General features: G+C 28.0%; 1 protein-coding gene across 3 annotated transcripts; it reads left to right on the top strand.

Annotated features, from left to right (window-relative positions):
• The first annotated feature begins 1,437 nt into the window (after positions 1-1,437).
• On the top strand, positions 1,438-27,615 carry LOC107455340 (protein lifeguard 1). Of its 3 annotated transcripts, none has more exons than XM_043043038.3 (10): positions 1,438-1,663; positions 7,279-7,488; positions 8,678-8,756; positions 10,862-10,915; positions 16,313-16,403; positions 19,717-19,754; positions 22,505-22,550; positions 22,651-22,692; positions 22,770-22,859; positions 25,354-27,615. In XM_043043038.3, the coding sequence occupies exons 2-10, from the start codon at positions 7,332-7,334 to the stop codon at positions 25,510-25,512; spliced, it is 756 nt and encodes a 251-aa protein (XP_042898972.2). In that variant the 5' UTR covers positions 1,438-1,663; positions 7,279-7,331; the 3' UTR covers positions 25,513-27,615. The 3 variants fall into 3 exon arrangements, with proteins under 3 accessions (XP_042898972.2, XP_042898974.2, XP_042898973.2); XM_043043039.3 differs by lacking the exon at positions 1,438-1,663 and adding an exon at positions 4,822-4,961; XM_043043040.3 differs by lacking the exon at positions 22,651-22,692 and having other exon boundaries at positions 1,522-1,663; positions 25,354-25,641.

A 27,615-nucleotide genomic window follows, 5' to 3' on the forward strand; every position in this document is an offset into this window, starting at 1 on the left:
TTTGCGTAAAAGTATCGATTCCTTTGTGAATAATTTCTTATATATATTTCAAATTCAAAATAAATTATCACTTTATTCTGATGAAATGTTTAATTTAGCGAAAAATGATTAATAAAAATCTCTTACATCTGAAAAAGCAATCAAGTGAGGCAGTTTTCTTTTTAAATGTATAAAATTCTTCCTTATAGCCACTTACTCAAATCTATTTCAGTTCATTATTAACGTTAACAATATGAATTTTTTTGTGAAAAATTTCTTATACGTATTTGTAATTAAAAAATTGACATTTTTTTTGGATTTTTTTGTGAAGAATTTCTTATATGTATTTGTAATTAAAAAATTGACATTTTTTTTTCCTTATTACGCATCTGAAATGCTTAATTTTCAATGAAAGCAATGTATTGCAATAAAAGTACCCTTTAAAAAATTTCCTTAGATCTGAAATTTCAAACTTTTGAGATAATTTTCCCAAAAACCTTCATCCTAAATAAAAATTAATAACATTAAGGTTAAAAGTAAAACATTTTAATTGTCGCAGCCTGCTTTCTCAGAGACGTAGTTTTGCTCAGATCTATCTTGATTTATTATAACAATATTAATTTCGTTGTAAATAATTTCTTATAAGCTTTTTGTATTGAAAAATGCTCAGTTCAATTAAATCTTCATCCCATTTAAAAATGAATAAAATGTTTTAAATTAAATATGAATTATATTAGTACATATGAATTATATATTTTGTGGTACCTTTGAAGAATTTTTATTTCGTTAAAAAGAGTCAAATAGCTTTTCTTATTTTTTTAAGTAAAGGATTAATTACTTCTAATATGACGCTTGCAAACGAACTAAGTTTTATCTTTCGGAATTGGGTATAATATAGCCTACGTCACAGGTTGTGTTGTTCCTACTAAATTTAACCCATGAACGGCATTTTCTGCGAGTCTAACTTCAAGCCACAAATAAACAAACGAAGTGTTCGATCGTTTAAATAGCTGCTCGCCAGATTTTATTGCATTATAAAGAAAAGTTATTGAAACTAAATACAACTAAATAAACAACAACAACTAAAACAAATAACAACAACTACTAATAACAATAACTAAATAAACAACAACTAAATTCCATTCGTTTAGCATTGCGTCATATGTTGTTCCTACTAAATCGAAGTAGTTGTGTTTTTTTCATATTATACCCAATTAACACCGTTATTCAAGAACGAAGATTTTGTACACGTTATTTAAGAACAAGGATTTGGAACCGGTTACTTGATCACTGATATAGCTTAACCGATAAGTCTTAAAGAGTAGTCAGGGAATTTGAGCCAATGAGGAGGCAGAGACGGTGATGTCATTCCCTAAAAATAAGCAGTGATGTCATTTTCCGCCAATAGCGTCCAATCGCGCCCATTTTGAATTTAAGCGCTCGTGATGTTCATCGATGGAGGTTGTAATTAAATTTTAACTCTGCAGTGGAAGATGACTAAGATGATAAACCAAACCAGTTTTTTTATAGCGCATGCGCATTGGTGCGATTGCTTCCTCTCCTGCATCACTCCTCCCCCGTAGTACTATGAAAACTTTATTTATTCCTATATTTCGTGGTGTGAGATAGCTACAAAAGTTGTTTTCTCCATTTCTGTTGAACGTGTAGCTGTTAATAAATTTTGGTAAGTGGAAATTTTATAAATATTAGATTTCATTATTATTTAATATTAGATTTAATTATTCAATCTAGATTACGAAATTAAGCTGATCGGATTTTTATTTAAAAAAATTAATAATTTAAAAACTTTATTAATAATTTAAGAATTTTAATCTTGTGGTTTTACATGAGGTACTGTTACAGTACAGTTAATTTTATTGCATTAAGATAGTGATCGTAAATTAACTCATTTTTTTCCCTCTCAGTGTTCTTTCGTGGATATTTCTTTTAACCCATGTGGTAACAACTCAATTATGAGCTATACATTATTTTTTATTTAAAATTTAGAACTAGTATAATTATGATTGTGACCTTTGTGGTTTTTATTTTAAGGTTTTAAACTATTAAGATAGTGATCTTAAATTAATTTATTTTTTATTTCTCAGTGTTCTTCCCTTTATCCATGTGGGATTTTAATCACTTTCACATCTTTTGTGTTGTAATAAATTTTATTTCGCAAATCTCACATGTTTTTAAAATTATTGTAATATATTTTTACTATTAATGCGTGATGTATTATTCAGTTTAAAATTTATGAAGAGAATAGTGGTTATTTCTTTTAATCCATGAGGTAACAACTATATCATATGAATTTTTTTTTAAATTTAAGATTTTGAACTATTAAAATTATGATTGTGATAACCCATGTGGTTTTTATTCTAAAGGGTTTTAAACTATTACGATAGTCATGTTAAATTAATTTATTTTTTCTCTCAATCTTCTTTCCTTTATCCCTGTGGAATTTAAATCACTTTAATGTTGTAATAAATTTTATTTTGATCATTCTAATGCTACTCAATATGATTCTTCAGTCTCTCCAATTATGTCTTATAACGAAGAGTGCTTATTTCTTGTTACAAGATTATCAGATTTATTTTAATTTAGTGGTCGATACGTGTTTTTATCAAAGCTATATATAAAATGTAAAAATGTTGCACAAATAGTTTTAAAACCGAACTTATCGGTAAATTATCAGACACAAAACTGAGAGAAAAATAATGGTAATAAAATGTATGTATGAAAAACTGTGGTTCTTAAGAAAATTTTGAAAAAGACACGTTAAACAAAGAAATGGAAAGAGAGGAAAGCACATCAATAACAATATTATAATAATTGATTAAATTAGCAGGCCTCTCAAATGGTTTCTAATTTTCCCAAAAGTCCGCAAAAAAAATTACAGTCGCAAAAGTCCACCCATCATAAGAAAAACCACGTTTTACTCATTGCTCTCTCTCAAAAAAAATTTTAACTTAAAAGTAATTTAAAGAAGTTAAAAAATTAAAAGTCATTAATTATTTTACTAGTATGCTCCTTGCACCTTTACGCAAATTCTACCCTCTGACGTCATATGAATCAGATCGATCATTTGCAAATCAATGAGAGCTATAAGCTAAGCAATATATATCAACAGAATCTAAGCTTGATATATATCAACAGATAACACTTTCCTCAATGCAATGTTTCAGCTACCCCATTTCGATTTCGTGTTTTATGTCAAATGCTTTATTTTTGGGAAATAATTTCTTTTAAAAATATAACCACTTGCTAATTAAAATTATTTGGAATATTCAAAACTTATAGTTTTTATGAAAGGGGGGAATGTAAATTTTTAAAACAATGGCTTGGATAGATTCTAACGAGCATATTGTGTTTGGGTTACCCAAAGCGAAAATAATTTGATTCCTGTCAATATTGATAATGGCTTTTATACTATAAAAAGGCGTTCTGAATCGGAAAAATATGAGTCAAATTTTGCTGCGAAAAAAAAAAAATTACGACCAGCTTGCTTTATCTGGTCCTACCACATCATTAAGTATGCTGAGCATTAAAGATCAAGCTCAGAGCTCATTCTAGGCAGAAAAAAGAGCAGGGTGCAAAAGTTAAAAGAAAGGGCATTATTATTAAAGCATTATTATGGACTTCTAAAAGGGCAATAATTTCTTTCTATGGACTTTTTACGTTCTATGAAAAAACATTGTCAATTAGTGAAAGAAATTTTTTACTTTACTAACAGTAGCAAAGCAATCATATTTACTAATTTTTATTAATAAATTAACATATATATCGAGTTATTGAGCTAATTAGCTGAGTAATTTATTTGAAATGCATGCATATATTAATAAATGTATGTTATTATGATTTAATAGTTATGATTTAATAATTAAATCTGTAGTTATGATTTAATAATTAAAATGATTAATAATTAAAATGATTAATAATTAAAATGATTAATAATTATGATTTAATGATAGTGGAAGCAACTGCAAACTTTTAAAGACAAGTGCAACAAGGAGGTGTGATGGCTATTTTTCCTTTCCCATATAAATCTATGTATTGGCAGCAATGACAAACTTATTAAAAGGAGTTGAAAATTTAAGAAATCCATTGTACAGTTTGGAGAAAAAATAAAGAAGGGTTGAGGAAAAAAAGGGTATGATGGAGTCTATTACACCAGGACACTAAATTGCATCAGGGGCAACAGGGTGGATTCTTTTGACTACCCGTCCTGTTTACCCTTCCTAGAATGAGCTTTGTCAAGCTTATAAAGCCTGAAAATGATATCTGCTAATATCCCAATTTCTACCTACGAAGCTATAGATAAGGTGTTTAATTGTATGTTACAACTATGGAACACTTTTCACTTAATCCTACGAAAGCAACTTACCTAATCGCTGATGCATTAGCATCCTGTTTCAGGAATGATTTTTTGAATGAGATAAAAAATTCATTCTGTACTTTAGAATTTGATGAAACTACAAAGAATGCTAATTTTGAAAGGCTACATAATATAAAATTTGTTTTTGGTCTGAAAAAATATTAAAAAATTCTCATCACTTGGAGACATTTTTCTTAGGCTATGCAGAAGATGTAATAAAACATCTTCTAAAATCTACCATAAACAATGCAGGTTTGATTCTTTTAATCTTGCTAATGCTTTCCAGTGATGGACCCAATGTTAACAAAGACTTATTTAATCTAATGATTAAGGAAATAAAATCAGTTAGAGGAGTCTGGTTGTAAAATATGGGATATTGCAGCATAAATATGCTACATAATGCATTTATGATAGGTTTAAATGTTTTTGAATCTAAAATTTCTGATTTGACTATTGCATTATTTCACTATTTTGATGGATGGCTTGCTAAAAAAAAGTGTTTCAAATTGCTTCAGTTGAAAAATAGCTTAAAGACCTTGCTTTATCAGACATTCAACTTCAAGATGCCTTACTTTAGAATCTCAGAGAGAGAGAGAGAGAAAGTTTAGTGAGTTAAGTTTAATGAGCATAATTTTTTTTACTAAAAAAAATAATACTTGAAATTAAAAATATATATTACATTACTTTCTTAAGACATACTTTGTAGTATTTCATTTAGCATACACTTGCGGAAAAACATTTATTATTATAAAAATTACAAAATGATTGAGTGTGTATTTTATTTTTAATGTTTTAGATTAGTATAGTGATTATAAAAATGTATATTTGTTCAATATGGATCAATTTTGCTTTTATTAAATTTTTTTTGGACCCCATTTCAACAAAAACGTTAGGGTGACCTTGGGTAAGTCCTGATCAAAAAATGCAAACATCTATTTTGTGAAAAAACTATTCAAGATAGAATTTTAATATTTACTGGAAGTTTGAGGCTGTATGAGATGAGTCCTATGCTACCTTCTTTTGTTTGAAAGTCTAATAAGAATTTAAAAGATTTTTAATGATCAGGAATTACCCTTTCTCTTGATCATTTCTGGGGTAATTACTGATCACCAGTTTTTATTGTAAATGGGCTGTTTATAAATAATTATACAATAGTAATTCACAAATACAACATTAAGATCAAACAAATAAACCAAAAAGATATTTTTAAGCAGCTATTAAAGCGTTTTATTTAAAAGCAGGAATAAAGATTAACACTAGCTCAGGCAGCAGCTCTCACACTGAAATTTTAATTTTCTATCATTAAAAGAAATTTGCTATTTTTGCTTTCTAGAAGCTTAGTATCCTTTTTAGGCTTATAATTTCTCATCATATTTATATTAGGTTAATTTATCAACTTAAAAATTATTCTAACAATGTACGCACATAAAGGTAAGACAATGGTAAGAAGAAAGGTAAGACAAGCTAGAAATGGTGCATATCAGAACACATTTGTCTTGTATACAGTTGAAAACAAATTTTGTGATTATAGTTAAAATATATTTTATAGTTGTTCCACTTAATAAATATGAACTGTTATTTAAGAAAAGACAAATAACTATTTATTAGCTATTTTTTATACTATGTATTTATATAAGAAATGAAAATGATCAGGAATTAACCCAGTGATCAATAATTACCCCATCTGTAGGGGGCAACATATGATATAGTTTCCTATAATCAATTATAATGTTTACAGTAGATGTGAAACAATTAAACAAAAGCTTACACTATTTTTATATCAAAGAAGAAGAAAGTAACTTAAAATATTTATTATTAAAAGAAGGAGGGGGATCTTTGCAGAAATGTGCACATTTTGAAACCCATCTTTGAAATGGAAAATGCAGAAAGCATTTTAAAAGATACTTATTTTTTTAGATTAAACAAAAAGCTATTATTAAGTAAATGTAGCAATACTTTAGTGAAGTGTACAAGCATTCTTGTCCATGTCTCAAATTTAAAAAAAATAATTTTTTTGAAAGTAAAACTTAGGTGATCAATATTTACTCCAGAGTGATCGTGAATTACCCCGGGTCACTCTACCCATTTTTCTCAATTTTTTATCCTAAAAGTGTTGAGGCTTGAATTAGGAATGAAACAGACAGGTTAAAAATAAAACCTTTCTAAGAAATTTAACAATGCTCAACGTTTGAAACTCTTAAGTGGAAACTTGTAGCTAGAATTATGTAGTAATTTTTGGAATAGAACAAAATAAATTTATATAATTCAATAATGAGCAAATAAATTTATATAATGAATTGGGTCAGTTCTGGGTGAGCTAACAGAAGATCCGGATGTGATGTCCCACCCTTATAAGAAAGAAAAGTAGGTTGAGCTCTGGTGTTCTTAATGAACTCAATTTGGTTTGAGTCAATAAAGTCTTCCAAAAAGTTGCCAATAGAGCAGTTTTGTCTATATCCCCACCTCTGAGAGTGGGCATTGAAATCACCAAAAATATGTGAGCGTTTGTTCTAGTCTTTAATCAGACAGTTAAGATTGGGCTTATTCTTCGGGGGATTATAAACAAAGGTAATGCGAAAGCCCCTGGTATTTTTCCAAACTTTGACATGGAGTGTTTCACAAAAGTGTCAGCCGTTAGGGAGCTTTTAACAAATATAATCATCCCAGAGGCTATTTGCCTTGATCGTGGTAAAGAAAAAGACTGGTATTGGTCAAGTGGATAGTATTTCAAGTGGCCAGCAGCAGCACCACTCTCAGCAATACCAATAATGTCTGGTTTCACCTGATAGATAATGGTTTTTAGTTCAAGGAATTTGTCTTGAGTCAGGCCACCAGCATTCCAGAAAATTTTTTTTAGGCTGGCTTTGTCCTTGCCCTTAAAAGAAATTTTTTTTTTGTAATAATTGGAGATGCCTTTATTGTAGGAAAAGACTGCAAGATAAAGACAAAGGCTGTAACAGATTTAGCGTTATCCAGGATGCACCACAAGGAGGCCTGTTACTCTACACCCTATTTAGTAGTAAAACTTCTTTTAGGACAGAACATGAAGGAATTTAAAACGAACTCCTATTATTCTACAGATTCCGTTTATGAAGGGTTTGGAAGCGGTTTTTCAGAGAAAACCATTCGCATGGGTAAGTATTTTGGTAACTTATTAGGGTTGGCCAGTTACATATTTAGAAGATATATATTTATATATATATATTATATATATAAATATATATCTTATATATTTATATATATATATTATATATATAAATATATATCTTATATATTAGATATATATTAGATATATATTTAGAAGAATATCTTGTGGGCTCACACAGTTGTAATTTAGAATTTCTAAAAGTTTTAAATTACAAATAATTAATTACTGTGTATTTTTAAGCATACTTTATGCATATAATATGATTAGAGAATTATTTAATTAAAAATAACTTTATAAATTAACTATTATATTTTTTCACTGTTTTCATTTTTTTAACAGCAAAAACAAATATAAATTTTTATGTAACAATTCATAAGTGTCACAGTGTTATCTAATTTTATGTATTAAAGTAAACCATTTTTTTTTTTAGAAACTGAATTATTTAATAAGTATCGAGCATTGTAGGTTTTTAAAGTTAATAAATCTCTTTTTAAAATTTTCTTTAAAAAGTCATGGTTTTGTCCAATCTTGCTATTCAGGAGCTGTAAGTTGATTTTTCTAACTTACTTCAGTGAAAAGATTTTTCACTGAAACTTTTGATTTTTCTATTTACTTCAGTGAAAAGATTTTTCACTGAAACTTTTGATTTTTCTATTTACTTCAGTGAAAAGATTTTTCACTGAAACTTTTGATTTTTCTATTTACTTCAGTGAAAAGATTTTTATGGTATTTCTCCTCATTTAGAGTGCCACATTGATTAGCACATTTTTCTTTTCTATTTTTCCACCTTAATGTTTCAAACTTGTTCCATTAAAACAGTATTTTAGTGTTTCATACGTATTGCTTTTTTACTTGAAAACTTAAATAAATAAAGTAAAAACATTTTAGCATCATAATTCGTTTAAATGATTGTTCACGCTTGAGCATTATTTTGTGTTTTTTTATTTTGAATTGTTACAATTTTATATGTTCTTATGGTTTTATAAAGCTAATAATTATTCTTTTTAATTTTTATTTTGAACTATTCTTATTTGAACAGTAATAAATGTAAATATTTAGCTAGTTCTCTTGTGTATTATAATAAGCAGATTAATTTAAAAAAATAAAATAAATGGGAAACTTCTTTGCTTTTCATTTATTCTATTTTAAATTACTTATGTTAACTTTCTTTCTAGCTTTTATTCAGAAAGTGTATTCTATATTGATGGTCCAGTGGGCAATCACTGTTGGATTTATAAGCCTCTTTATTTACAAGTGAGTTTTTGGCTCAAATATTATTACTAACGTTATTTTTTCACTGTTCATTCTTTAATTTTAAGATTTAAGAGCCTCTCTGTAGAATGCAATATTATTTCAATTTTAAATTATTTTTGCAAAATTTTATGTTTAATATTTAATTTTTATTCAATGGCCTTTTTTTTAAAAATTAAGCTTGTTAAATAATAACCATTATTCACACTTTAAAATAAAATATTTTAATTTATAAAATCAGTACAGTAGGGAACCGATTATCCGGAACGATCGGGACCATCGCTATTCCGGATAACTGATTTTTCCGGTTTTCTGAATCGCTACAAAAAGCCGTTTTTTTTATTGTTAAACCCAACTAAAAAAAAAAAATATTTGGAAATAATCTTGAAAAGAAGAAAAAACGAAAGTAATACAGTAATGATTATTGCTAAAATGATGGTATGGTAAACATCTTTCAAAAAAGAAAGAAAAATCCTAAAATTTTTTTTAAAAAAATGGCGGGAAAATTTATCAAATTTCGTTCCGGTTTTCCGGTTTTTTGATTTCCGTATAATGGTTTCTGTACTGTATAATATACTATTTTTTAATATTATCAGGTTTAGTAAAGTCGAGATATATTGAAAAACATATATTTTCTCCTTTCAAAGTGAAATAATTCGTTATTTTTAGAGACATTTCATCACACTTTCTTTTAATTAATTTATTATGAAATCTGTGATTTTTTATTAATCTTGATCCAAAATAGAGGCAACTACTAGAAGCAACTATTTTGTTCATTTTTTTTCTGTGGCAAGCCTGCAGTAGGGGCTAAAGAATTTTGGGGGATGCTGGGCAAATTCATGAGTAATTGTTTGTTGTTAGAGCCTTTCAATGGATCAGTAACAACTTTATAAAATATTTAATTTTTAAATACTGAGAATGCTATGAATTTTAACAAGTCATATGAATTAACGAAGTTTTTATTTTTGTATCAAAAATCATTTGCATTTTCAAATTATGTATTATTATATACAGTAGAGAACCGATTATCCGGAATGGTCGGGACCATAGTGATTCCGGAAAACTGATTTTTCCGGTTTTCTGAATCGCTACATAATGCCGTTTTTTTAATGTTCATAAAACGAAACTAAAAAATAATTTTGAAATAGTTTTAGAAAAAATAAAAAATGATAAAAAATAATACACTTAAGTTTAAATAAGGAAAGAAATTATGAAATAAAAATTATATACAGGCTTATATATGTTATGGCTTATATATATATGGAATTATTATATACAGGCTTATATATATATGGCTTATATTAATAACATATATAAGCTATTTGTGCTTATGTGAGATTCGTCTACAAACGGCTTTTGATCCGTTCTCTAAATCAGTTCTTTCGTCAACTCGATACGCCGTACGCTCTAAATAACAAAATGGGCTCAAAATCTTGCAAGAAATGTTTTTTTTTTTAATTGAGGAAAATTTATTTCCGGTTCCGAATTTCATTCCGGTTATCTGGTTTTCCGGTTTTCTGATTTTCGGATAAGAGATTCTGCACTGTACAATTAACCAAGTATGTTTAAAATAACTTTCTTATGTTACAGTTAGAGTAACTAATTTTTCACAATGTGAAAAAATACAGATATTGCGAGTTTTGCTTTGGAAATGTCAAGTAACATTATTTAACTCTCATCATTTGGCATAGTTTTAAAAAATAGATAACACAAGTACATAAAATTTGTGAAAAAGTTTTAGAAATTTGTGGAGAAAGTTCAGAATTTTGAGAATGTGCAATGTAATTTTTTGGTATTCTATTTTAAATTTTTTTTCTCAAATGAAAATAAATTTCAAAATAGTGTAGCTAAAAAAATGCAAATAACATTTTTAAAAAAATAGTTTTTATTAAAAAAAAGAAATATATATCAGAACTTTACTATGAAATCTCCCACATGAATACATTGGAATGACTCTTATATAATTTGATTACACTTGTTCTTTCACTGTACAAACCATTATATAATTTAAATTAAGCGATTTTAATTTTATAAAAATGAAATAAGTAGCTGTCAACCATATAATTTTGAAGTATTTTTTGTTTCTAACCTCATATGTATTTTTTTAGTGATTCTGTGCAAAATTATACAGTGCAACACCCCAAGATGATTATCTTTACCCTGTAAGTTGTGCTTTTTTATATTTTTATTTTATTTTTAAATTTAAGTCCTGGTTTGTTCTATTAGTTACATTTGAGTACTTAGGTTTATTCATTATGCATTTGTTCTGGTTTACTGGTAAAAGGCTTTTGCATTAGTTTGTATGACTAGACCAGGGATGGCGAACCAATGGCACATAAATGGCACGCGACACACTATTTTGGGCACGCCACTGATCACAAAGTTCACTACGAAGCATAATAACAATTAAATTAAAATTTATAAAAAGAAATGAAAATATTAAAAATTATTAACAAAAAAATTTATAATTAATGCCAAAAAAAAATTAGTAACCATAAAAAACAGGCTAACAATAAATAACCAGCAAAAAGATATTTAACAGACCTGCTTAAACTAACATCTTACAACCTAATATAAGTTATTTGTCATCTAATCTGCAACAACAGAATTCACACTGATGTTACTTTAAGTTGAATTATGCTTATAACCGAGACACTGCAAAATGTTTTTTTTTCTTCTTTATAGTAAATAAAGAGTTTTGATAGTATTTAGTATTATTACTTTCCCAATAATCCCGAAGTTAAAATTATTTGACGGCACGCCTATGACCTCATTAAACAATTTTTGAAAAAAATGGCGCTTCGGTGCATAAAGGTTCGCCACCCCTGAACTAGACCAAGGTACATTCAAAAAGTTGTACAGTGCCCGCCGCTAATAAAATCACCGGATAATAAAATCAGCCGCTTTATAAAATCAAATCGGCAAGACCCGAATCGTTGCAATATTAATACATGTTAAAAACATCCTTTAATAAAATCAACACCGCCGCTTTTTAAAATCAAAATTTTGACCACATAATAAATCAAAAGTGCGATATCTCAGCTTTTTTTGTTCTTATTTATAAAATTTTATTTTTTCGAAGTTTAAAGATTATTTTAGAAGAAGCAACAGTTACTCACAAGCCTGTGAAACAGGTGTGGTTAGCACTTTCCTGTGATATACATAGTGTAAGAGTTAAGGAAAAATGTGGGTGGTAAGCGGAGAGTTCATAGAAATCAATTTAACAACGTCAATTCCTTGACTTGAATGAAGTTTGGAGAAACCTATCTCCCTCAACAGGGGGTCGAAGGGGTTGAATTCTTATCTTACTTTTTATTGAATGAACCATAGCAGGGAGAGAAGTTTCTTTTGTTATCTATCTTAACAGAGAACATGAATAGATTTCCAAAAACTGTCTGTGCGCCCATATTATTTAAGCCATTTGAGTAAATTATAGTTAGAGTAAGAGCACATATCATTTTTAACTTCGTTTGGTGTTAAATTTTATCAGCATGCCGAAAAGGAAGGATTTGAGCCTTAAAGATAAATTCGAAGTGTTGCAAAACTATGATAAGCTTCCTAAATGTAGTCAACGTGAAGCTTCAATTAAATTAGGGATTTCCCAAACTGCTCTTTTCGACATTCTGAAACAAAGGATAAATATTTCCGAGGAAATAAAAAAGAATGGAAATCTGTCAAGAAAGCGTGAAGAAAATCGGAGGAAATTGAAATGGCTCTGTTAGAATGCTTCAAAAATGCACGCGAACGAAGAATTCCAATTTCCTGTGGAATTTTATTTCACAAAGCACAGTTTGCTAACTTATTTGGTGATTCTGATTTTAAAGCTACAGATGGGTGGCTAACCTGATGGAAAGAACGCAACAACATTGTCTATCGTAAATTGCATGGTGAAAAGCAAGATGCTGATTTTAGCTCTGCTGCCGATTGGGTAAACGACGTGTGGCCAACACTCATCAAAGACTATAAACCAGAGCAAATTTTCAACACAGATGAAACAGGATTATTTTTCCGAGCACTTCCTGAACATACACTGCTGTTTAAAAATGAATCCACTGGTGGATGTAAAAAAATGAAGGAAAGACTAACCGTGCTGCTAACATGCAACATGACAGGAACTGTGAAAAAAAACCCTTTAGTGATAGGAAAGAGTTTAAAACCTCGATGTTTTAAAGGAGTAAAACACCTGCCCACCAGTTATGCCAACAGCTATAACGCATGGATGACATCCAGCATCTTCACAAAATTTCTTCTTGAATGGGACAAGGAGCTGAAAAATGAAAAGGTCGTCTTACTTTTAGACAATTGTTCTGCGCACCCTGCTGATAAGGACTTGAGTTTGAAAAACATTAAATTAGTGTTTTTGCCACCAAACACTACAGCTATTATTAAACCCCTTGATCAGGGAATCATAAGATCATTCAAGTTTCATTACAGAAAAATGGTTGTTCAAAAAATCATTAGTGACATAGGCTGTGACAGCTCTTCGAAACTCTTAACTGCAAACAAACTATCGAAATCCCTTATGATTTTGGAATCAATGCATTTGATTCGTAACTCATGTGACATTGTTTCAACCCAAACAATATCAAATTGCTTTAAAAAGTGTGGATTAAGCACTGGTGATGGAGCTGATAACTGTTTCGAAGAAATGCTCAGTAATGAAGAAAATGAAATGGATGAGAATTTTTCATGTTACGTAGCTATTGACGATAACCTACAAACATCAGGAGAAAAATCTGATTCTGAAATTGTTACTGACATCAAAAATTGCAAAGTTATTTCCAATCAAGAAATGGAAGAATCAGACTCAGAAGATGAAATAAACTCATCTTCAACGAAAGTCAGAAAAGCACTTAATGTATTGCGGCAAGCTTTAGAACAAAGAGGAGGAAATATCGAAACTATAAAAACTTCCATAAACTCTCAAATGATGTTGAAAAGTTAATTTTAAATAGTGTAACTCAAGCAACCATTGATCGGTTTTTTGCAAAAGTTTTGTAAATTTAATCTTATGTAGGGTTTTACTTTATTAAAATAATTAAATTAGTTGAATAAAGCATTAATGTTGCCATTATTTCAGCTTTTAAAGTGTGTGCATTTAGAATATATCTTAAAAATGTGATTTTTTTTTCAAATGTTGAATCGCCTCTTAATAAAATCAAAAGAGCATAAAACGAAAGTGATTTTAATAAACAGCGGGCACTGTATCGGTTAAAGTAAAATTACTAATCCGTTTTTAAAAGTTTATTGGATTTTTAATTAATTTAATTTAATAATCCTCTAAATCGTAATTTTTATTATAATTTAATCCGTGCTTAATTTTTTAATTTAATAAACATTTTTTGGATATTTTATGTTGATGTCTCATATTATCAAAAACCACTTAATTAGTCTAAACAAACTGTTTTCAAAAACTGTTGTTTGATGATGATACTAAAAATAATACAGTAAAGAAGGAACTTCAGTTTCATATTATGCATTTGTCCAAGCAGCCTGAAGAAGTTGTATACTGACATTTAGAAGCAATTTTTAAGGGCTCAGAAGAAACTGTTCTCAACAAACTGAAACTGTTCTCAACAGTGTAAGTTTGCAACTCAAGTTATTGAGGTAGACTTCTGATAAACCTGTAAGTGAATTATAAATCTGGCAACTTATAAATGTCAAACTATAATTGAAGATGAGAAATATGGATTGATTAATATTTTTTAAAGGAATTGAAGAATATTAAGATTCTCCTATTTATTTAGTGGCTAGTAATATTTATTAGTAATATTAGTAAACAGTAATAAAAAAATTTTTTTTTTGAAAAAAAAAAAAAAAAAAAGGAGAGTGAGAGGGAAAAGAACACAAGCAATTGAAAAACTTCTTGAATAGTGATTGGCCACAAAATATTGTCTGTATTAAGGTGGCGAATTTACTCAATCTGAAAAATTTGGAAAACAATAAGAAAGCAGACACAACAGTGAATTTCATTGAAGAAAGCTCAAAGTTATATGATTCATAATTAGAAAATTTTCAAAGGTTGGAATGAGTAGTTCTAATACATCTATTTGATACTGAAATAAAAATTCAGGTCTTTTTTGTTGCATTGATACAGAAATAAATGTACCTTTAAAAAATGAGCATTGGGAATAAAAAACTTAATATTATGAAAAAAATATCAATAAATTGTGCAAAAATAACAGGTTAGATGTGTACCTATAATTGCATAATGGCATTATTAATATTTCTAAAGGAAAGAATTTACTGTCAAATTTACAACTGCATCATGGTTTTTGTGCCCTAATTTACAAATCTGGACAAATGTTTCATTTTGTGATAAAAGAAATTACAACAATGCCAAATTGTGAGAACTGAAAATTTTTTTTCTTCTTTCTTTCTAGCACTATTACAGACATGTGTTTCAGTTGAATTTCCTCTTTTTCTTGACATTTCAATTATTTTGATAGTTACTGTATCAACAGTTTAATTCGGATCAATAACTAAGTTGGATGTAGAAAACTTATTCGGCAAAATATTTTTTATTCACTTGGCTAAAGTTTTTTTCTGCTGATTGGCCCAACTGCATATTTTTTCAAAAGTTACTGAGAACTGGACGCATAGCAATCTAAAAAAGTGCTACTTCTATTGACAAAATATGTATTTACTAACATGAAAAAATGATGCTAAATGTGACTAGAAAATTTTATTAGCAGAAAGTGAATTTCACTATTAGCAGTGATTCAAGAATGGATCTTTTTTGGGGACACTTCAAATATTCACGTATAAGTAAGCTCTTTAATGTTTGTCTGTCATTGTCTCATTGATGCAGTGAGATAAAGTGAGGATTTTCTGTATCCCATATAGAGTTTTGTAAAATTATTGATTAAATGACAAGTTAGTGATTAAACATGCTATAAAGCTTTATTCTACGATTTCAGAGATTCCCATAAATAAAGATGATATATAAGGATTATGTCATCTTTATCTGAAAGACCAGAAGAAAATAAAGAGGAGTATCTAAGATTAGAAAAATAAAATTATGGAAAGATTGATGGATTTTTTTTAATGAAAATTTTAAAAGTCTAAGAAGTGGAAGAAAAAGCTATGAGAGATAATCAGAAGAAAAAAGAAATTTGCTTAATCAGCTGCTGATGTACTTTTTACATAGGCGAGCCAGAAATTGAATATAGCTATTGAAGCTATATTAATCTTCACTGTTCATTTTCTTTCAACTTTTTTTTCCGGCTTAGGCAACATGTATTTAAGCAACTTTCCATTATTTTACTACAAAAGTTATTCTTTACATTTGGCGTACAAACATTTAAATAAATCAAAAAGAGTTTACGTACAAGAAAGTGTTATGCAAATATTGTAAATTTTTTTATAAACCCGCAATCCACAAATTAGAAATGTGTTTATTTTCATTCAACCAATAAGGTAACTAGCTGAAGACATCATGAAGATATTTTTTAAATATTTGTTTTACCAATTAAATGTGTTATCATAATTTTATTTAAAGATTAATATTTATTAAATTCTCTATTATTTTACCTTTTAATTTCTAAAAATTCTTTCAGTGTTATGATGGTAATATTGATGATTGCTATGACTTGCTGTGTTAATATGAGAAGAACCTTTCCATTAAATTTCATTTGTCTCTTTCTTTTTGTAAGTTATTTTCAATTTTTAAAAAAAAATTCTGTATTCCTTAAAATAAAACGATTTATGCAAAAGTTGTAGTATTTAGAATATGTTAATGCATGTGTTGTTGTATTTGTTTTTTTTAATGCAAATTTTTATATTTTCTGTTCTAAGTTTACAAATAGCATGAATAATTGTAAATGCTTATGTTCGCAGAGAGTTTCACCTTTTGTGTCAACCCTTTTACTCATTTTTAACTATCCTTATAAAAGAAACTCAGTTGTTAAGACCTCATATGCAGAGGCATATCTACAGAAAAATAACAAATTTATGCCCTTTCATATTTTTTTAAATACATAAAGCAATATTTGAAGTATGTAATCATCTTGTAATCATATAGTAAAACATCATATTTTATTTAATCAAGAAAAAAGAATGTTTTTTGAAAAACTATTACAAATAATCTAATTGTAATAATATTACATTTATGCTTTTTTAAAATCATTGATTAAAAACATATACAGTAATTTCCGGTAAATAGGCCGCGGCCTATACGTGTTTAAAAGTTGGGCTGTCACGATGCGCGGCCTGTACGCCGATGCGGCCTATATGTAGAATTTTTTTATCCCATCCCACAAGTGAGAATTTTTTGATCTAGGTGGATTTATTCAAAATCAGATGTTTAGCAAAAATTTTCCAAAATAACGAACTTAATTCGTAATGTTTACTCTGGTAACGTTTTTCTTTCTTATTTTTTTAAATGAATTTGCCGAATTTCGGATCGCTTTCGGAAATTCCAATATGGCGCCCATATATTACGATAATTCATTTATACTGTTAATTTCCGAAAATTAATTAATTACAGTAAATTTAGTTCAGTTTTGATCGTAGATTATGATGGGGTGAATTTAAAAATGTCCCATCTTAAGAAATTTCATTAATTAAAATAATTATCTATATTATAGAAATAACAATATATATTTTTAATAAGCTAACAACTAATGATTAAAAAACAAGCTAACAACTAAATACAATTTAAAAATAAAAACTAGCTTTCAAATAATAAAAAAAAATAGCAATTAATATCTAATAAAAAACAAAAGAGATTGATTTACATCGAATAAAAAGAAGCCTCAAAAGGGATAGAATTCATTTTGTATCCCACTTGGTAGTTTCAATTTCAAAAGGGTGTGGCTAATTTATGGTCAAACTGGAGGGGGAAAAAATGGGGACAAATGAGTAGAGCATTTCCACAGCTGTCAAGATTGATTTATCAGTTTCTTCCAACTTGCATTTCTTTATTTTGTTCATTGGAAATGCAGATGTTTTTACTTTTCCCTTTATTTTAAACTGCTTTTAGAAACAGATGTTTCCTTTGACTCAGATTTGTTTTCATGTTTTTTTTTTTTAAAGATAAAATAAAGTTACTTCATCAGAATAAAATTCAAATAAAAAGAGAATTATATTGATTTTTTTTTCTCTTGTTAATAAAAATTTCTTCTAAGAAAAAAAAAAGAAAAAGGGATCAGATTAAGTGCTGAATATCCGGCAGTGAAGAATCAGATTTCGATGGTTTTGAATAGATATATGCTCAAAAATATTTGAAAAGTATAAATAAATAAATGCTGATTTATTTTGTGATTAGTTTATTTTTTATCGCATACACATCCTTAACTTAGGATCATTCTCAATTCTTTTTTTTTTTATGATAAGTATACATAAAAATGATGATGATAATGTAATGAGTATACATAAAAAAAAATATTTATCAATAACTTTTTTCTAAGTATAGAGTTTTTGTTTTAAAGATTATTATTTTTTATGAGTATTTTCCCACATGTGATATTTGATAAAAATCGATGATCGATCGAAAAAACGAAAGTGCGGCCTTTAGGACGGTGCGGCCTATAAGATGAAAATTGAAATTTTTAACGATGTTTTTTGCGGGTGCGGCCAGTACGGCGGTGCGGCCTATTTACCGGAAATTACTGTAGCAATTTAGCATAATCATTGATTAAAAACACATATACTTCGATACTATTGTGAGACAACTAATTTAATTAACCTCAGTTAAATTTTAAATTTTGACTAGCATCATATAGATAGAAAATGGTGCCCTGATCTGGGGTTTATTTTCTTTAAAGGATACAATTTAAAAATAATTATTTCTAATCATTAAAAACGAAATCAAAGTAGGCTTATGTTTGAAATATAATTTTTTACAAACAGTAAAAATTTAGAAAGCTTTTAGCCCCATATGTATTGTGAACTAATCAATTAAATGAAATTCTTGCAATAAGAGAAAAAGAAACTTAAAACTTAATAATTTTGATCAGTTTTGACATTTGCTAAAAATTATAATAAAGTTACCTATATTGATTAATTTTTTTTTTATTCATTGAAAAAAATGTGCGATTTGAGAAAAATTATTGATAGTAATACATATTTCTATATAAATATAAAACTGTTCTAATATTCAATAAAAGAAAGGAAATAAGTGTTATAGCTTTCATTCAAAAATGTGTTAATGTTTAACACTATCTTTTTAAATTGTATAGCAAACATAGAACAATTCTGAAGAATTAAAGCACTGAACTAAAGTGCTCGAAATTGCCGTTAAAAATGTTTCGTTTTTAATATATGTTAGAAGCTTATTTATAATAAAATCAGTAAAATTAAATAATAAAAACATTCTTAATAACTTTTGATCTAATGATCTACACTTGTCAAAGTGCAAATAATCTTAAAATCATGTAAAGAAATTTTGATCTTTATTTTGATCACATAATTAATAAAAAGTAAAGACTGTATTATTTTGTTGTGTAGAATTTAAAAGGTAAATTATACTTAATGGTTGCAGTTTATTACAAAATTTTCCTACTAAATATATATTTTTTAGTCTTTTAAATTTGATAACATATTTAATATTACTAATATTCTCTAACGAAAAAAGCTGTTTCAAACATCTTTAATACATAATGACAATGAATTATTTTTGGGGGAAAATGTACCTATTTTAAGAAAAAATTTATAAATTTTTTTTCCAGTATGGAACTTAATACACGTTTATCAAAGTAAGATTAAAAATAAATTTAGATGAAGATTGTGTTTGTATAATATTACTTTTTATACAGACACATGTGGTGTTTTCTCCAATCTCTTAGTCCTTTTTAGTTTTAAAATTGACTTTTGATGGTTTTTCTTGCCTAGATTTTTTTTTTTTTTTGACATCATGAATGAATTGTATGTTAGCACCAATCTGCTCAATATCTATCAGTTTATACCATATATATCTAATATTATGTTTATAATTGAAATAATATTATTAAATTCTTTTCAGACATTTGTTTTATCTTTTCTCCTAGGAGTTGCAAGTTGGTAAGTAAAATAATTATATGTATGATTGCAATTAACTGTTTAAATCTAGGGTTATCAAACTTTTCAATTCAGGTGTCTTTTCTAGTTTTAATTCCTTTTTTTCTTCGTAATAGTTAGAATCTCAATAATCATTTAAGAACTCGTAAAATATCACTTACCGCTGGTAAAGTGATAGGTAACAATAATTTTTTTTTATGGGTATTTCTGGATAAAGAAATTTTTAGAAATATAAGCTTAGGAAAAAAATGGTAATGCTCTAAAGTCTGTGTAAAAATATATATATCACATTTAGACAATTCCAGTATATAATGTAGTATATCTTAATCAGACATGTGACTTTTCAGTATTTTTTTTCTGCTATTGCGTATTTAATATCTCAAAACATGCTCTCAATTTGCCATTTTAGTATTTTTATTCTGATTGGGTTACATGTCTTTAATATTTGCAGTAGTATTGAATGTGTTATTTCTTCCAAAGGAAAATGCAAATGTTGAAATGAAATATTTTTGGTGTTGCTTTATTTTTTTAGAGCCACTGAATGCATGTATAAACTTTTATTAGTGTCCAAATGAAAAGAAAAAAAAGGAAGAGCTTTTAAATTTCTCAAAATGAGACTTATCACTTCAAAAATGTTTGAATAAATTTGAGTGTAAAAAACTAATTTTTATGAAACTTAAATACCTTATTGCACTGGTAATAAACTGCAGATTATTTTTGTCTTTTGAAATGGATAGCTTTTATTCCAGTATTAATCATCCTTTTCATCAGAATTTATAAAATTTATTTCTTTATTGTGATTTATGTGTACCACTGTGAATTCTCCTCTTGAGCAATGCTGATGAGATGCTGAATTGACAGCATGCAGCATAGAACACAAAAAGTAAATAAAAATGGAAAGTAAATTGTTACTTAATTGCTGGTTTTTACAGTATAGGAATTTATTCCCTTTTTTATTGAATTTAAATAAAAAAAGCTTTTTGGATACAATTCAACCATATAATTGCGTGTGCAACTTTAGGTATATATATATATATATATATATATATATATATATATATATTAAGCTGATTTTTTATAATAATTATCTCTGAACCGGCTTTGACCTCACAGATAAATTTGGGTTTATGAGGATAATGTTGCAGATTGACACCATAAATTCTACCATTGCCTATTATCAACCAGAGTATTTAATTAAAATCATCCAACTGGCCTAGATTTCTGAGAAATAGATTTTGAAAAATTATTTTTAAAAAATTTGGAACTATGCCTTTTAGTGATGCGTTTTAATGTTAATTTCTCTTTTTTCCCTATTCTTCTCTATCTAAAACATTTATAAACAAGTCTTATTATTGTGAGCGAAAATTGTTTGATTCACTTGAATTGTTTGATTCACTTATACAAAAATCGAAATATGCAAAAAATGAAGTTAACATTAAGGGACTGAGACTTTTAATTGTTCTTCTGACAGGGTATCCCCGCACCTGGAAAGTCTTGAAAAATCATAAAAAGTCATGAATTACGGTATTGAACAAAATTTGTCATGAATTTAACTTTTTTTTAAAAAAAATATGGAAAGTCATGGATTTAGATCACTCAAATTTTTTTTAAATGGAATCCCTCCCCATTTTTATGGTATTCAGAATGTCTGAATTTGTAACAAAATCCCCACTCTGCGTCATATTTTATTAAAATATAAAACGTTTTTATAATTTTCTTTAAAAATTATGCTGTTCTTTCTAAAAATGAAGGAAAAAAACATCATTTCTTGAGCGAAGTATCTTTTTTTATTTTAATAAACTTTTTTTTTTCTTTGCTGTAACTTGTTTTGTAATTTTCTTCCTCATATCTGTGTTCCTTTCTTTCGTTTTGTAGGGACAGTGGAGCATCGCTAATACGACGCCGAAGGGACCACAGAAAAACGTCGTATAAACGATAACGTCGTATAATCGATTTTTACTTCTAAAACTGAAACTCACTCTGTTTTCAGTTAATTTTAATGTTTAACGTGTTGATTTACATAAATTTCTAAATTAGACAAAGCAAAACAAACAAATAACCAAAGAAGAAAAATTGCAGTGAGCAGTTTGAATGTATGTTACCTTTAATTATATTTTCCTGCTATTAGTCTCTACAATGCTTTGAATAGCGAGTTGAACTTACTGCTTTCTATGATGCAATTTTAGATTTCTAATCACGGCCAAATCTAATGGCTGATGCGCACTTGTGCAATTTGCAGGACAAAAGAGAGCTTTAACATTTTCCAAAATAATTAGTATCGATGGGTGCGCTGGACATTGGTCGATGAATAGCAAAGTTTTTCGTTTTTGCCTCTTCATAATATTGTCTAGTTTTTTCAGTCATCTAGTAAAAATTACGGTCGTCATCCAAGCATTCTTGTTGGCACCCTTTTCTGTATCATTCATGTTGGCAAATGCCGCCCTTTTTTAAATACACAAGAAAAAATAAAAAATTAAATAAACGTGAACAAAATCGAAAAACCGACGTATAACCGATTCTGTGCGCCGTATAAACTATATATTTTTACATTAAAATGAATAGGAATGATTTGGGACCACACTAAAACGTCGTATAAATGTAAACGTCGTATAAGTGATCGTCGTATAAACGATGCTCCACTGTACTTCCATAAAAAACAGGAAGTATTATATTTATCTATTTAGTATTAATTTTTGCTTTTTTTAAACACTTGACTAGTTTCTTGTTTAGATAATGTCTTTATCTTATTTTAGCACTTTTAAAGCTGAGGAAGTCATGTGGGCTGCTGGAATTTGTGCAGTAAGTGAAACATAATTCATTGCAAAGTAAAATCTCAATATGTACCTTTTTCAACCAAAAAATAATAATAATAATAATTTTGACTTTTCTTTCTATTTAGTTTATATGTTTGGGTTTGACTGTTTTTGCGTTTCAAACCAAGGTAATATTTGGATTTAATTTATTCAATTTTATATCATTATTTTCCCATAAATTTTAAATGTTGTCTTTCATTAACAGTATGATTTTACCATGATGAGAGTATTTCTGTGTGTGGCTCTGTTGTGCTTAGTTATCTTTGGAATTTTGGCTATTTTCCTTCATGATAAGGTATGTATTTGTCATTTTTTCCCTTCATTATATCTTCTAATAATACTTACTTTGTATGTTACGTACCAAATCAGAATTATCCATACTTTATTGATCATATCATTCATTTCTAGATTGTACATCTGGTTTATACTTGTGTCGGTGCTCTCATATTTTCTATGGTATAGAATAATTTTACATGATGTACTGTAATTAAAATTCCTGCATTATGATTCATATAGCATCCAGTACTGCATTACCTTATTTTAAATGTGTGTTTAAACAGCACGATATGTTTTTTATTCTTCAATTTTCTATTTGTTGCTATAGTGGTAAATTTCTTAAAAAAATTATTATAATGAATTTTATTTATGTCATCAATGATTAGGTTCTAAAAATGTGATTTAATGAGAAGTAAAGATAATTGTTTACAATTTAGCTGTTAGTCTTTTAAATCTATGTGTGTGATTCCATGTATGATGCAAAAAGTTATACGTAAGTCCATTTTTGTGTTTAACATTCTTTGCCGTCTAAAGTACGGTAGTAGCTGATCTACTAGACACAAGGTTTATAATCCTTCAATCGATAAATATTATAACGACCGCCTGTGTAGGGGTCAGGGAACTGACCTGGCGTCAGAAAGGTTCTTGGTTCTAATCCTGGGCAAGGAATAGATGTTCTTTCCTTCTCTGTTCTATCTGTCCTTACTGTTGGAGCAACGTTGGCCCACCTAATATGGTACCCCTGAAAGAGTGGCGGGCAAATCTGCCCTTCAGGTGCCTGTATGACAACGAAAGGTCATTCTCCAGGTGGGCATTGGGGGAAAAATATATAATAATGTCAGGTGTTGTTAATTTAAATTTTTTAATGTGATTTGTTAGGGCAGTGTTTCCCAAACTTATGTCTTTTGTTTACCCTTTCTAAATTTTTTGAATTACCACGAATAAAAAATTGAATGTATTTTTTTTAAAAATATGCTTATTTTTCTTTTTTTGGATATTGTTTTTGCTGTGATAAAAAAATTACACAAAAGTTAAGAATCAAAACTGGCTTTTGACGCCACTAATTATTACCTGTTATTTTGCAAAAAACAACCCAATACAAAAATACGTAATCGTAAATTTCCATGGCTAGCTTTGTTAAACAAAATTTTTTGAAGTTTCGTTTGTTGTAAGATATTTTGCATAAGAACGCGTACCCCCTCTTAACTGTTCCCATACCCCTGGGTTTACGCGTACCTCACTTTGGAAAACACTGTGTTAGGGGATCATTTACTGTTTAATTTTTATTAAGTATTGTCAATTAAACCCCGTTTTACATGGTCAGTTTTGCTATTTATATCATTGATATTTACAGGGTGCTTAGTGTTTTTAAAAAGTGCTTAGAGGTGCTTATTTTCGATTTTTAAAAGCCCTGAAAGGTGCTTTTTTCATTGGGTGTTTTTAAAAAGTGCTTAATTTTCCATTTTTCAAAATGAGATTTTTCCTTTACTATGTTGATTTTCGCTTCGAATTATGCAAAAGACACAGGTTAAATTGTTCGTTTCAACATTTGCCCAATTGTTTCGGCCCCAATCTATTTCGGCTTATCGTCAATCCGTAGCGTATGAAAACTTCATTCGTTTTACATGATTAAAAATTATATAATTGTTGACAATTGTCAAAAACAATGCCAAATTTTTTTTTATATGACTATTGAAACACGATTAAATCGTCAATTGTCAAAAACTTTCCAATCCTGCCTAATTATGATATTTTTTTAAAGTGCTTAAAAAATATTTTTTGAGTGCTTGAAAAGTGCTTAGTTTGTATTGAATAATTTGGCTCCGTACCCTGATTTATATTGCTCATTTGTTTTATATTGTGGTATAATCTTACTTAATTAAAATTTCATATTGTTTAGTAACAGTTAATTATTTCAAGGTGATTTGAAATTTTTTTGAATGCTATATTTTTTAGCCCGTTCATTTCCTAATGATATACCTAAGATTTATCAATTCTCTTGTTTATTGTTAAAAAAATTATCTTGTTAAAAAATTTGCTGCACACAAAGTAATCTTCAAATTTTTGTCCGAAACACATTCTTTTTATTTTTTAATTTCCTATAATTTTTCTTGTTTTGTAATCTTATACCTAATAGTTTCTTAACATGTACATGTCTTATTGGGTTAATTTAGTTTCTTCACTTTTTGAATTTTTGTATCCCTATATTATACATGAAGCTAGCATTTTATATTTTATTGTTTAAAAGGTTGGGCATAGTTAAAAAAAATTATTTTGGAAATTTTATATTTGTTGCAAATTAAAATTTCATTAGATCATTTACATGAAAAGCTTAGTTGAATTTTTTCCCCTAATTTTTATACGAACCAAATCCTTAATGATAGATTGATATTGAACATATTCATTCCTTATCAAGTTTCATTAAAATATATTTTGAATTTGTGGATGCACTAAATATATTTTTCTAGATAGAATATAATTATTCATATTTTTAAATATTGATTATTTTTCAGTGCTTGGTTTGTGATACTCAAATTTTGATTGGAGGTCATCACAAATATTCTATCTCACCTAAAGAATACATTTTTGCTGTTTTGAATTTGTACCTCTATATTATTAACCTCTTCGTCGACATTCTCCGGATCATTAGATTCATACATAAACTCAAGTAATTGATTGAATTTTGATCTTTCAATTTATATAATTGTTTTCACGATTATTGGCTGGTAAAGGTATCTAAATAATTTTCTCATCAAACTCTTGTGATATTGTAATGTAATTTTTTTTTTTAATCAAAGGTTGTTAAAATTTAAAAACAGTTTTTATAAATAAATATATATATTTTTAATGGTTGTGAAATTATGTTTGCACCCAGTTGTAAATATTGCATTTACTGTATTTCAAAGTTGTTGAAATGTATATCTGGTTTTACAAGCTTTAAATATTTGTGTGGTGCTTAGATATTAAAACAAGCTTTGGCTAACTGGTTGTTGATTATTCTTTAAAAGTTTGATTGCTCTCCCTATGTTACAGTATAAAACAGTTTAGTTACAGTTTTGATTTAGTGTTTGCAATACAGATTGTTTTATGTCAAAAAATTCAATTTTAATAAATTTTTATTTTGAACTAAACTTTTCTTTAAAAAAATTGATTTTTTGTAGAAATAACATAAATTTAAATAAGTGTGTATCTATATTTTATTGAAAATATTCAATCTAGTTTTTATATTCTGGAATTGCATCTACTTCGAGAATAGTTCATAATTTACAAACTTTGTGAGAAAAGTACTTATTCAGAAGATTTTATTTTGTTCGATTTTTAGATTTTATTCTTCGAAGATTTTATTTTTATCTGTATAGAATGTAAGCCTATTTTTTCAAGTATTTAAATTTCATGGATCTCAGTAGTTGAAAATGCTAAGTAAAAAGCCTTGGGTGTTTTTGTAATGGAAAAGCATTCTTAGTGTGCATTCGGCAGTAAGCAGCTAGCAAGTAACCTTAAAAGGAATTTCGAATTGCAGAAATTAAAATGCCGATAGTGCAAACGCCTTGAACCAAATAATTTTATTTAATGTCGTTTCGTCAATCAAAAGATTATGGAAAAGTAATTAAGGTTGGGCATATTCTTTCTTTTCTATTGTCAATGTAAATTTAAAAAATAACTAACTCATATTTACTAAAATGATACTTTAAACCTTCACCTACCTACCTTGTCATTTACAGGGTGTGTAGCGTTTTTAAAAAGCGCTTAAAGGTGCTTATTTTTGATTTTTAAAAGCCTGCTTTTTTCATTGGGTGTGTTTAAGAAGTGCTTAATTTCCCCTTTTTTCTAATTGAGATTTTTCCTTTACTATGTCGATTTTCACTTCGAATTATGCAAAAAGACGCAGTTCACATTATTCTATTCAACGTTTTCACAATTACTTCAACTCCAATCTATTTCGGTGTATTGTCAGTCCGTTGCGTATGAAAACGCCATTCGTTTTACCCCGATTCAAAATTTGCTGATTTTTGACGATTGTCAAAAACAATGCCAAGAGTTATTATTTTTTTTGACATGACGGTTAAATCAAGATAAAACTGTCAATTGTCAAAACCTTTCTAACCCTGCCTAATTAATGATATTTTTTTTAAAGTGCTTAAAAATATTTTTCAGTGCTTATTTTTTGTTGAATAATTTGACTACGCTGTTATTAGCTGTTATTTTCGACGCATCTATTTCTTTAACAAATTTTGTCATAACGCGTATGATAATGGCAAAAGTAACTAGAATGAATGGAGACAACATGGAGATAGCTTTTAAACTTTTCAAAGTAGTGTATACATAATTCTTTTTTCTCGGCTTGAGAATCTCAGATTTAGGAAGATTAAAAATACATGTATTGTTACATAAAGTATTGATTATTTTACTTACATTGCTGAGAGCAACTTATGTAAGTGATATCTATCACTTACATAAGTTGCTCTCAGCATGTTCTTGAAGATTTACGGGGAGAAAAGGCTGAGATGTTGATAATTTTGTTGTTTTCCTATGTATTATTGCAGCACCCTGATTTCTATAACTGTTTATGTACGTCATAGTGTACAGCTTATACACAATTTACCAAAGATTGATTTTTCTCCATTTTTGTGAACAAGTGTTTGTTTGTTTTAAGTTATTGATATGTAAATCTGTTTATGTAGTCAGAAATTTGTATTTGTCAAAATCTGTGTCAAGTCAGTTTGGAAGACACAGACATAAAATTTGTGAGTCCCATTAAAGAAATTCTTGATTAA

This window comes from Parasteatoda tepidariorum, chromosome 4, assembly GCF_982258835.1.
Source record: "Parasteatoda tepidariorum strain Cologne lab strain chromosome 4, Ptep-v5.0, whole genome shotgun sequence".
In the NCBI taxonomy this organism is placed as follows: domain Eukaryota; kingdom Metazoa; phylum Arthropoda; class Arachnida; order Araneae; family Theridiidae; genus Parasteatoda; species Parasteatoda tepidariorum.